This window comes from Coregonus clupeaformis, chromosome 21, assembly GCF_020615455.1.
Source record: "Coregonus clupeaformis isolate EN_2021a chromosome 21, ASM2061545v1, whole genome shotgun sequence".
NCBI lineage: Eukaryota > Metazoa > Chordata > Actinopteri > Salmoniformes > Salmonidae > Coregonus > Coregonus clupeaformis.
The window spans coordinates 48,699,693-48,712,886 of NC_059212.1; the positions used below are offsets into that span (position 1 = coordinate 48,699,693).

Here is a 13,194-nt window from a genome sequence, read left to right on the forward strand (position 1 = left end):
CAGTATCGACAAATGCTCCAACAACGCACTTAGTGAACGTTCTCTCTGCGGGGTGTTTTGGGAAACGCATGTTACATCTTCGGCCGTTGTAGGAAAGGATGCACGGCCGTGGTCCTCTGCAGCTCAGCTGGTAGAGCGTGGCGCTTGTAACGCCAGGGTAGTGGGTTCGATCCCCGGGACCACCCGTACGTAAAAAATGTATGCACACATGACTGTAAGTCGCTTTGGATAAAAGCGTCTGCTAAATGGCATATTATTATTATTATTGAAACACTCGTAAGCCTAAGTTACAGCGCCGTCGGGAAACTGGGCCCTGGAGTGGTATGTACAGAGTTAAATTAAGCAGCAAATTGCACAGCATGAGCAGAGTCTCCTTAAGCAACCAACAAACAAACAAACAAACAAGCTAGAGAGCAAATTAATATTCAGCAATACAGTTTAATTTACTGTATTAGTGCACTTCTGTTAAGAGGCAGACTGACTGAACCAATTATACGATGAACTACGAGTTGTAGTCTATTTGGTCCCTCAATCTGTATAAATCTAAAGAAACATACAGCTTTGTTCATGTACTATAATATATGCCATTTGGCAAATGCTTTTATCCAAAGAAACTTCCAGTAGAGTGAGAGGACAGGAATCAAACCCACTAACCTAGTGTTACTAACACCATGCAACATAGGTTTGTACAGTGGGGAAAAAAAATATTTAGTCAGCCACCAATTGTGCAAGTTCTCCCACTTAAAAAGATGAGAGAGGCCTGTAATTTTCATCATAGGTACACGTCAACTATGACAGACAAATTGAGAAAAAAAAATCCAGAAAATCACATTGTAGGATTTTTAATGAATTTATTTGCAAATTATGGTGGAAAATAAGTATTTGGTCACCTACAAACAAGCAAGATTTCTGGCTCTCACAGACCTGTAACTTCTTGTTTAAGAGGCTCCTCTGTCCTCCACTCGTTACCTGTATTAATGGCACCTGTTTAAACTTGTTATCAGTATAAAAGACACCTGTCCACAACCTCAAACAGTCACACTCCAAACTCCACTATGGCCAAGACCAAAGAGCTGTCAAAGGACACCAGAAACAAAATTGTAGACCTGCACCAGGCTGGGAAGACTGAATCTGCAATAGGTAAGCAGCTTGGTTTAAAGAAATCAACTGTGGGAGCAATTATTAGGAAATGGAAGACATACAAGACCACTGATAATCTCCCTCGATCTGGGGCTCCACGCAAGATCTCACCCTGTGCGGTCAAAATGATCACAAGAACGGTGAGCAAAAATCCCAGAACCACACGGGGGGACCTAGTGAATGACCTGCAGAGAGCTGGGACCAAAGTAACAAAGCCTACCATCAGTAACACACTACGCCGCCAGGGACTCAAATCCTGCAGTGCCAGACGTGTCACCCTGCTTAAGCCAGTACATGTCCAGGCCCGTCTGAAGTTTGCTAGAGTGCATTTGGATGATCCAGAAGAGGATTGGGAGAATGTCATATGGTCAGATGAAACCAAAATATAATTTTTTGGTAAAAACTCAACTCGTCGTGTTTGGAGGACAAAGAATGCTGAGTTGCATCCAAAGAACACCATACCTACTGTGAAGCATGGGGGTGGAAACATCATGCTTTGGGGCTGTTTTTCTGCAAAGGGACCAGGACGACTGATCCGTGTAAAGGAAAGAATGAATGGGGCCATGTATCGTGAGATTTTGAGTGAAAACCTCCTTCCATCAGCAAGGGCATTGAAGATGAAACGTGGCTGGGTCTTTCAGCATGACAATGATACCAAACAGACTGCCCGGGCAACGAAGGAGTGGCTTCGTAACAAGCATTTCAAGGTCCTGGAGTGGCCTAGCCAGTCTCCAGATCTCAACCCCATAGAAAATCTTTGGAGGGAGTTGAAAGTCCGTGTTGCCCAGCGACAGCCCCAAAACATCACTGCTCTAGTGGAGATCTGTATGGAGGAATGGGCCAAAATACCAGCAACAGTGTGTGAAAACCTTGTGAAGACTTACAGAAAACGTTTGACCTGTGTCATTGCCAACAAAGGGTATATAACAAAGTATTGAGAAACTTTTGTTATTGACCAAATACTTATTTTCCACCATAATTTGCAAATAAATTCATTAAAAATCCTGCAATGTGATTTTCTGGATTTATTTTTCTCATTTTGTCTGTCATAGTTGACGTGTACCTATGATGAAAATTACAGGCCTCTCTCATCTTTTTAAGTGGGAGAACTTGCACAATTGGTGGCTGACTAAATACTTTTTTCCCCCCACTGTATGTATTCTGGCATGATCTTAGGGTATAGTTTAAAAGCATGTTTTAGTCATAAATAAAGTACAGTACTTACTGTCAGCCTGAGAGGAGAGCACCAGGCAGCTGAGTAGCAGCAGGAGTGGCGCCGCCCCCCTGGGCAGGAGGGGAACTGCAGGGTGAATGTTAGGCACCATGATGGCCCAGGTTGGCACAGCGACTCCTCCTCGCTCCCCTCAACGAAGACACACAGCGACTCCTCCTCGCTCCCCTCAACGAAGACACACAGCGACTCCTCCTCGCTCCCCTCAACGAAGACACACAGCGACTCCTCCTCGCTCCCCTCAACGAAGACACACAGCGACTCCTCCTCGCTCCCCTCAACGAAGACAGACACCTCACACCTCACCTCACACGATCAAATACAGACACCTGGAAGGAGACAGAGAGAAGACAGGACATTAGTGTTTTCATTCAAACACTTCATTTGATCTGATCTGAACTGATCTGATCTGAACTGACGGAAGTCAACAACAACATCTGCAAAATGCTGGTACAAAAGCCAGACAAGAAAAGAGTAGCTTGGATCCATCAAAGACACAATTGGTAACAACAATATCCAGAATATATCACCCAAGATACCTCAGCATTAGCAGAAACAGTTTAGTTAAATGTTATAAATGGGGTATAACAATCAACAGCGAATCGTGGTGAGACAAGAAAACTAAGAAAACGAACTCCTCCCAGAAGGGTGATAGCTACCCCCCTAACCCCTCCTTGACAGGCGATAGCTACCCCCCTAACCCCTCCTTGATGGGGTATACAGTGAGGGGAAAAAAGTATTTGATCCCCTGCTGATTTTGTACGTTTGTCCACTGACAAAGACATGATCAGTCTATCATTTTAATGGTAGGTTTATTTGAACAGTGAGATACAGAATAACAACAAAAAAATCCAGAAAATGCATGTCAAAAATGTTATAAATATATTTGCATTTTAATGAGGGAAATAAGTATTTGACCCCTCTGCAAAACATGACTTAGTACATGGTGGCAAAACCCTTGTTGGCAATCACAGAGGTTAGACGTTTCTTGTAGTTGGCCACCAGATTTGCACACATCTCAGGAGGGATTTTGTCCCACTCCTCATTGCAGATCTTCTCCAAGTCATTAAGGTTTCGAGGCTGACGTTTGGCAACTCGAACCTTCAGCTCCCTCCACAGATTTTCTATGGGATTAAGGTCTGGAGACTGGCTAGGCCACTCCAGGACCTTAATGTGCTTCTTCTTGAGCCACTCTTTTGTTGCCTTGGCCGTGTGTTTTGGGTCATTGTCATGCTGGAATACCCATTAACGACCCATTTTCAATGCCCTGGCTGAGGGAAGGAGGTTCTCACCCAAGATTTGACGGTACATGGCCCCGTCCATCGTCCCATTGATGCGATGAAGTTGTCCTGTCACCTTAGCAGAAAAACACCCCCAAAGCATAATGTTTCCACCTCCATGTTTGACGGTTGGGATGGTGTTCTCGGGGTCATAGGCAGCATTCCTCCTCCTCCAAACATGGCGAGTTGAGTTGATGCCAAAGAGCTCCATTTTGGTCTCATCTGACCACAACACTTTCACCCAGTTCTCCTCTGAATCATTCAGATGTTCATAGGCAAACTTCAGACGGGCCTGTATATGTGCTTTCTTGAGCAGGGGGACCAAGGGAGATTGACCGTTTTTTTGTGTTTCTTCCATTTGTGAATAATCGCACCAACTGTTGTCACCTTCTCACCAAGCTGCTTGGCGATGGTCTTGTAGCCCATTCCAGCCTTGTGTAGGTCTACAATCTTGTCCCTGACATCCTTGGAGAGCTCTTTGGTCTTGGCCATGGTGGAGAGTTTGGAATCTGATTGATTGATTGCTTCTGTGGACAAGTGTCTTTTATACAGGTAACAAGCTGAGATTAGGAGCACTCCCTTTAAGAGTGTGCTCCTAATCTCAGCTCGTTACCTGTATAAAAGACACCTGGGAGCCAGAAATCTTTCTGATTGAGAGGGGGTCAAATACTTATTTCCCTCATTAAAATGCAAATCAATTTATAACATTTTTGACATGCGTTTTTTCTGGATTTTTTTGTTGTTATTCTGTCTCTCACTGTTCAAATAAACCTACCATAAAAATGATAGACTGATCATGTCTTTGTCAGTGGGCAAACGTACAAAATCAGCAGGGGATCAAATACTTTTTTCCCTCACTGTAGCTACCCCACTAACCCCTCCTTGACAGGCGATAGCTACCCCCCTAACCCCTCGTTTACGTTACGTTTACGTCATTTAGCAGACGCTCTTATCCAGAGTGACTTACAAATTGGTGCATTCACCTTATAGCCAGTGGGATAACCACTTTACAATATGTATTTTTTTAATATAATTTTTTTTGGGGGGTGGGGTAAGAGGGGGTAGAAGGATTACTTTATCCTATCCCAGGTATTCCTTGACAGGCGATAGCTACCCCCCTAACTCCTCCTTGACAGGCGATAGCTACCCCCATAACTCCTCCTTGACAGGCGATAGCTACCCCCTCCTTGACAGGCGATAGCTACCCCCCCTAACCCCCTCCTTGACAGGCGATAGCTACCCCCCATAACTCCTCCTTGACAGGCGATAGCTACCCCCATAACTCCTCCTTGACAGGCGATAGCTACCCCCATAACTCCTCCTTGACAGGCGATAGCTACCCCCCTCCTTGACAGGCGATAGCTACCCCCCTAACCCCTTCTTGACAGGCGATAGCTACCCCCATAACTCCTCCTTGACAGGCGATAGCTACCCCCCTCCTTGACAGGCGATAGCTACCCCCCTAACCCCTCCTTGACAGGCGATAGCTACCCCCATAACTCCTCCTTGACAGGCGATAGCTACCCCCCCTAACCCCTCCTTGACAGGCGATAGCTACCCCCCTAACTCCTCCTTGACAGGCGATAGCTACCCCCATAACTCCTCCTTGACAGGCGATAGCTACCCCCCTAATCCCTCCTTGACAGGCGATAGCTACCCCCCTAACTCCTCCTTGACAGGCGATAGCTACCCCCATAACTCCTCCTTGACAGGCGATAGCTACCCCCCTAACTCCTCCTTGACAGGCGATAGCTACCCCCCTAACCCCTCCTTGACAGGCGATAGCTACCCCCATAACTCCTCCTTGACAGGCGATAGCTACCCCCCTAACCCCTCCTTGACAGGCGATAGCTACCCCCTAACCCCCTCCTTGACAGGCGATAGCTACCCCCTAACCCCTCCTTGACAGGCGATAGCTACCCCCCTAACCCCTCCTTGACAGGCGATAGCTACCCCCCTAACCCCTCCTTGACAGGCGATAGCTACCCCCCTAACCCCTCCTTGACAGGCGATAGCTACCCCCTAACCCCTCCTTGACAGGCGATAGCTACCCCCTAACCCCCTCCTTGACAGGCGATAGCTACCCCCTAACCCCTCCTTGACAGGCGATAGCTACCCCCCTAACCCCCTCCTTGACAGGCGATAGCTACCCCCCTAACCCCTCCTTGACAGGCGATAGCTACCCCCCTAACCCCTCCTTGACAGGCGATAGCTACCCCCCTAACCCCTCCTTGACAGGCGATAGCTACCCCCCTAACCCCTCCTTGACAGGCGATAGCTACCCCCCTAACCCCTCCTTGACAGGCGATAGCTACCCCCCTAACTCCTCCTTGACAGGCGATAGCTACCCCCCTAACCCCTCCTTGACAGGCGATAGCTACCCCCCTAACCCCTCCTTGACAGGCGATAGCTACCCCCCTAACTCCTCCTTGATAGGCGATAGCTACCCCCATAACGGTTAGAACAGTGGAACTGAACAAAAACAAAAAAATGGTTCTGTTCAGAACGAAACGATTGGGAAATAATTGAGGTTCCAACCCTTGCTTTTCACATATATATGGTGCAAATAAACTAATAACGGTTCCTTCTACCGTCCTCCTCTGCCTCCTACGACTACAAAATGTCTCTATGCTTGGTGGGTGACCAGTCAGCTTCAGTGGAGTATAAGCAAAGTAAGGAGTGTCCGTTAGAGAAACAATAGCACCAATATCTAGTGGGAAAAGCCTTGCTAAACCTCTCTGAAGCCTGCAGAGGTGTTGACTAGCCCATTACTCACTGGGCTGTTTCAATGCCTTTGGAAATGCTGAAACACACACACAGACCCCCCCCCCCCCCGCTCCCGCTCCCGCTCCCAGAGAGATTTTAACAAGGCAAAAATTCAACAACAAAAAATCTCTCTCTTCATCCGGACCTTTCCTTTAATCTCTTCTGACAAGTTGCTTGGCGAAGGATGAGGATGAGGAGAAAGTGAAGTGAAGGAATGCCTTGGCGTGCTTTGTATTGTGAGTCACCGCGTTGTCAAGCGCTGCCGGCTGTTTCACCTAGCTAGGCCTCTCTCTCATCATACATACATTTTCATTTTACACTACCTTCATTCTTCAAGAAAACACCCCCAAGTTAACTTAACGACAAAGAAAGTGAATCTAATTCTCCACGTTCTTTGGGCCGGTATTTGTTGGTGTGAGAATTGTGTTGGTGTGAGTCTGTAGGTAGAGAGAGAGACAGAGAGAGAGAGAGAGAGAGAGAGAGAGAGAGAGAGAGAGAGAGAGAGAGAAGACAGAGACAGAGACAGAGACAGAGACATAGAGAGAGAGAGAGAGAGAGAGAGAGAGAGAGAGACAGAGACAGAGAGAGAAAGAGAAAGAGAGAGAAAGAGAGAGAGAGAGAGAGAGAGAGAGAGAGAGAGAGAGAGACAGAGAGAGAGAGAGAGAGAGAGAGAGAGAGAGAGAGAGAGAGAGAGAGAGAGAGAGAGAGAGAGAGAGAGAGGGGGGGGGGGGGAAGAGAGAGAAAGAGAGAGAGAGAGAGAGAGAGAGAGAGAGAGAGAGAGAGAGAGAGAGAGAGAGAGAGAGAGAGAGAGAGAGAGAGAGAAAGAGGAAGAGGGAGAGAGAGAGAGAGAGAGAGGGGAGAGAGAGAGAGGGAAAAAAGAGAGAGAGAGAGAGAGAGAGAGAGAGAGAGAGAGAGAGAAAGAGAGAGAGGGAGAGAGAGAGAGCGAGAGAGAGAGAGAGAGAGAGAGAGAGAGAGAGAAAGAGAGAGAGGGAGAGAGAGAGAGAAAGAGAGAGAGAGAGAGAGGGACTGATAAACTTGGCATGTCGCTGTGTGCGCTACAAACCCTTGGCGGCAAGGGGGTATCGTTCACAGCAGATGAGTGTGTGTGTGTGTGTGTGTGTGTGTGTGTCTGAAGGGATATCTTTCACAGCAGATGCCAGAGAGAGACAGATGCTTTTCATCTTTAATCAGACACATTCCTGGAGCCATGATGTTTACTCTGCATTTATTTATTTATTATTATTTAGTTTGTCCCCTGCAGGGTGTGTGTTACAGAGCTTGCATGTGAATATGTTCCACTAATACACAGCAGGGTGTGAGAGGGTGTCTGTGGTGTGAGACAGCAGGGTGTGAGAGGGTGTCTGTGGTGTGAGACAGCAGGGTGTGAGAGGAGTGTCTGTGGTGTGAGACAGCAGGGTGTGAGAGGGTGTCTGTGGTGTGAGACAGCAGGGTGTCAGAGGGTGTCTGTGGTGTAAGACAAATCAAATCAAATCAAATGTTATGGTTTACAGAACGGCCCTTCGTAATAAAGCCTAGACCAGGGGGAGGTTTACAGAACAGCCCTTCATAATAAAGCCTAGACCAGGGGGAGGTTTACAGAACAGCCCTTCATAATAAAGCCTAGACCATTTTGACTGGCTCCATCACTTCCTGGTACGACAATAGCACCGCTACAAACGGTTGTGTGGACAGCCCAGTACATCACATTACATTGACACTTTAGTCATTTAGCAGACGCTCTTATCCAGAGCCACTTACAGTTAGTGAGTGCATACATTTTCATACTGGCCCCCCCGTGGGAAACGAACCCACAACCCTGGCGCTGCAAGCGCCACGCTCTACCAACTGAGCCCCACATCCCTGGGGCCGAGCTCCCTGCCATCCAGGACGTCTATATCAGGAGGTGTGGTAGGAAGGCCCGGAAAATCGTTAAAGACTCCAACCAACCAAGCCATAGACTATTCTCTCTGCTTCCGCACGACAAGCGGTACCGGTGCATCAAGTCTGGCACCAACTGGCTCTTGAACAGCTTCCATCCCCAAGCAATAAGAGTGATAAATAGCTGACATAATAGCTACACGGACTATCTGAGTTAACCTTGTGTCCTTACTGACCTTGTATTTAAATTTTTGCACACTCACACACACACTCACTCCATCACCTGCACACTCACTCACTCACTCACACACACACACACACACACACACACACACACACTCACTCCATCACCTGCACACTCACTCACTCACACACACACACACACACACACACACACACACTCACTCCATCACCTGCACACTCACACGTAACATGCGCATACATTTATACTGACACTACACACCCACACACCCACTCACATACAAGCTGCTGCTACTCTGTTTATCTTATATCCTGTTGCCTAGTCACCTGACCCCTATACATATCTACCTCCATCACTCCAGTATCCCTGCACATTGTTAATATAGTATTGGAACTGACCCTGTATATAGTCACCTGACCCCTATACATATCTACCTCCATCACTCCAGTATCCCTACACATTGTTAATATGGTAATGGAACTGACCCTGTATATAGTCACCTGACCCCTATACATATCTACCTCCATCACTCCAGTATCCCTGCACATTGTTAATATGGTATTGAACTGACCCTGTATATAGTCACCTGACCCCAATACATATCTACCTCTATCACTCCAGTATCCCTGCACATTGTTAATATGGTATTGAACTGACCCTGTATATAGTCACCTGACCCCTATACATATCTACCTCCATCACTCCAGTATCCCTGCACATTGTTAATATGGTACTGGAACTGACCCTGTTTATAGTCACCTTACCCCTATACATATCTACCTCCATCACTCCAGTATCCCTGCACAGTGTAAATATGGTACTGGAACTGACCCTGTTTATAGTCACCTTACCCCTATACATATCTACCTCCATCACTCCAGTATCCCTGCACATTGTTAATATGGTACTGGAACTGACCCTGTATATAGTCACCTTACCCCTATACATATCTACCTCCATCACTCCAGTATCCCTGCACAGTGTAAATATGGTACTGGAACTGACCCTGTTTATAGTAAACTTACTTACTTCCTTATTGGGTGTTTCTCCATATGCGTACTACCGTTCAAATCAAATCGCACCCTATTCCATAGTGCACTACTTTTAAACAGGGCCCATAGGGCTCTGGTCAAAGTAAGTGCACTATATAGGGAATAGGGTGCCATTTGGGATGCAGAACAGAGAAAGCCAGAAGCTGAAAACTCCAGAGAATAACTAGGCCAACATGCTGGGTCTGATCTCCATGTAATCAAATGAAGGACTAGCTGAAGGTAACCAAATTACTTCCCCCAACAGCTTCACAATCACAGTCCGAATCCTAAATCGCACCCTATTCCCTATATAGTGCACTAGTTTTGACCAGGACCTACAGGGCTCCTGTCAAAGTAGTGCACTATATAGGGAATAGGGTGCGATTTAGGACACAGCCTTAGTTGTTTCCAGTCTCCACACCAAGCCTGATGGTGCATGTAGTTTTCCAGGGGGGGAGAGGAGGCAGAGCATTGACATTCAGCCTGACAAAGACTAATGTCCTGTGACCTGGTTGGCTGGTTTTACTGGGCCTTTGTTTACAAGGCAATCCTGTCTGGTTAATTGTTAAGGCTTTAGTGCTGGGGGGCAGGAGACTGAGTTCTCAGTAGTGGAAACATTTAAGAGAAAATACAATTTCCTTCAGATAACCAAAGGCCTATCTAGCCTGTCTTTCCTTCAGATAGCCTAGCCAATATCTAGCCTTAGAAGTGACAGACTCTGATTAGGGTTTAACTGAGAAATTAAAAGTGCAAGATGTGATTAATGACCAAGGTTCAAAGTGATAAACTAACCTTCTATGAGGTTAGGTGTTACAGAACACATGAATGACTCATTAGTCAGATATGTGATGAGGTCAGCACATAAGGCCTAAATGTGGTGATGCCAGCATGAAAACGTCATTAATGGCACTTTTGGTATTTTGGATTTTTATTAGGATCCCCGTTAGCTGTTGCGAAAGTCACAGCTACTCTTCCTGGGGTCCACACAAAACATGACACATGACATAATACATAACATTAATAGACAAGAACAGCTCAAGGACAGAACTACATACATTTAAAAATGGAACACATAGCCTACATATCAATACATACAGTGCATTCGGAAAGTATTCAGACAACTTCCCTTTTTCCACATTTTGTTACGTTACAAGCCTTATTCTAAAATGGATTCTAAATAACAATTAATTAATCTACACACAATACCCAATAATGACAAAGTGAAAACAGGTTTGTAGACTTTTTAGCAAATTTATATAAAAAATAAAAAACAGAAATACCTTTTTTACATAAGTATTCAGACCCTTTGCTATGAGACTCGAAATTGAGCTCAGGTGCATCCTGTTTCCATTGATCATCCTTGAGATGTTTCTACAACTTGATTGGAGTCTGTGGTAAATGCAATTGATTGGACATGATTTGGAAAGGCACACACCTGTCTATATAAGGTCCCACAGTTGACAGGGCATGTCAGAGCAAAAACCAAGCCATGAGGTCGAAGGAATTGACCGTAGAGCTCCGAGACAGCATTGTGTCGAGGCACAGATCTGGGGAAGGGTACCAAAAATATTCTACAGCATTGAAGGTCCCCAAGAACACAGTGGCCTCCATCATTTTTAAATGGAAGAAGTTTGGAACCACCAAGACACTTCATAGAGCTGGCCGCCCGGCCAAACTGAGCAATCGGGGGAGAAGGCCCTTGTTCAGGAAGGTGACCAAGAACCCGATGGTCACTCTGAGATGGGAGAACCTTCCAGAAGGACAACCATCTCTGCAGCACTCCACCAATCAGGCCTTTATGGTAGAGTGGCCAGACGAAAGCCACTCCTCAGTAAAAGGCACATGACAGTCCGCTTGGAGTTTGCCAAAAGGCACCTAAAGGACTCTCAGACCATGAGAAACAAGATTCTTTGGTCTGATGAAACCAAGATTGAACTCTTTGGCCTGAATGCCAAGCGTCATGTCTGGAGGAAACCTGGCACCATCCCTACGGTGAAGCAGGGTGGTGGCAGCATCACGCTGTGGGGATGTTTTTCAGCGGCAGGGACTGGGAGACTAGTCAGGATAGAGGAAAAGATGAACGGCGCACAGAGAGATCCTTGATGATAACCTGCTCTAGAGCGTTCAGGACCTCAGACTGGGACGAAGGTTCACCTTCCAACAGGACAACGACCCTAAGCACACAGCCAAGACAACGCAGGAGTGGCTTCAGGACAAGTCTCTGAATGTCCTTGAGTGGCCCAGCCAGAGCCCGGACTTGAACCCGATTGAACATATCTGGAGAAACCTGAAAATAGCTGTGCAGCGACGCTCCCCATCCAACCTGACAGAGCTTGAGAGGATCTGCAGAGAAGAATGGGAGAAACTCCCCAAATACAGGTGTGCCAAGCTTGTAGCATCATACCCAAGAAAACTCGAGGCTGTAATCTCTGCCAAAGGTGCTTCAACAAAGTACTGAGTAAAGGGTCTGAATACTTATGTAAATGTAATATTTATGTTTATTCATTTTTTATAAAATCGCAAAAAAATCTAAAAACATGGTTTTGCTTTGTCATTACAGGGTATTTTGGTTCAATTGATGAGGGGGAAAAAACAGTTGAATCCATTTTAGAATAAGGCTGTAATGTAACAAAATGTGGAAATGTCCAGGGGTCTGAATACTTTCCGAATGCACTGTACACACAAAATATCTAGGTCAAATAGGGGAGAGGCGGTGTGACGTGAGCTGTTGCTTTATCAGTTTGAGCTGTTGCTTTATCTTTGAAAATTGCTTTGACGCAAAATTAGGCCATCATCAAACTGTAAACAACAGATATTTATTTTATGACAAAAACGTCTGGGCTATTTCACACACACACACAGGCCTAGAACTCCAATCACGTTCCATTATGTCAGAACAGAACCAGCTATCAGTGACTCACATGTAAGATAAGATGTTTTATTGTCACATATACCAGATAGGTGCAGTGGAATGTGTTGTTTTACAGGGTCAGCCATAGTAGTGCGGCACCCCTGGAGCAAATTAGGGTTAAGTGCCTTGCTCAAGGGCACATCGACACATTTTCACCTTGTCGGCTTGGGTATTCGAACCAGTAACCTTTTGGTTACTGGCCCAACGCTCTAACAGCTAGGCTACCTGGCGCGTACCTCTGGATATCTCCGCATTTCTCCGGATATGCCTCTACCACAGAACTATCTCCTCCTCAGAGAGGCCTCTACCACAGAACTATCTCCTCCTCAGAGAGGCCTCTACCACAGAACTATCTCCTCCTCAGAGAGGCCTCTACCACAGAACTATCTCCTCCTCAGAGAGGCCTCTACCACAGAACTATCTCCTCCTCAGAGAGGCCTCTACCACAGAACTATCTCCTCCTCAGAGAGGCCTCTACCACAGAACTATCCCCTCCTCAGAGAGGCCTCTACCACAGAACAATCTCCTCCTCAGAGAGGCCTCTACCACAGAACAATCTCCTCCTCAGAGAGGCCTCTACCACAGAACAATCTCCTCCTCAGAGAGGCCTTTACCACAGAACAATCTCCTCCTCAGAGAGGCCTCTCCCACAGGACAATATCCTCCTCAGAGAGGCCTCTACCACAGAACTATCTCCTCCTCAGAGAGGCCTCTACCACAGAACAATCTCCTCCTCAGAGAGGCCTTTACCACAG

The 13,194-nt window shown here is 46.4% G+C and overlaps 1 protein-coding gene across 3 annotated transcripts in view; it reads right to left on the reverse strand.

The window, feature by feature from the left end:
• Positions 1-13,194, reverse strand: part of LOC121535393 (receptor-type tyrosine-protein phosphatase F) — a 419,130-nt gene that overhangs the window by 250,070 nt on the left and 155,866 nt on the right. For all 3 annotated transcript variants that reach the window (XM_045205947.1, XM_045205949.1, XM_045205948.1), the window contains one exon: positions 2,366-2,700. In XM_045205947.1, coding sequence (XP_045061882.1) covers positions 2,366-2,465 — 100 coding nt within the window. In that variant the 5' untranslated portion in view covers positions 2,466-2,700. The remainder of the gene's footprint in view (positions 1-2,365; positions 2,701-13,194) is intronic.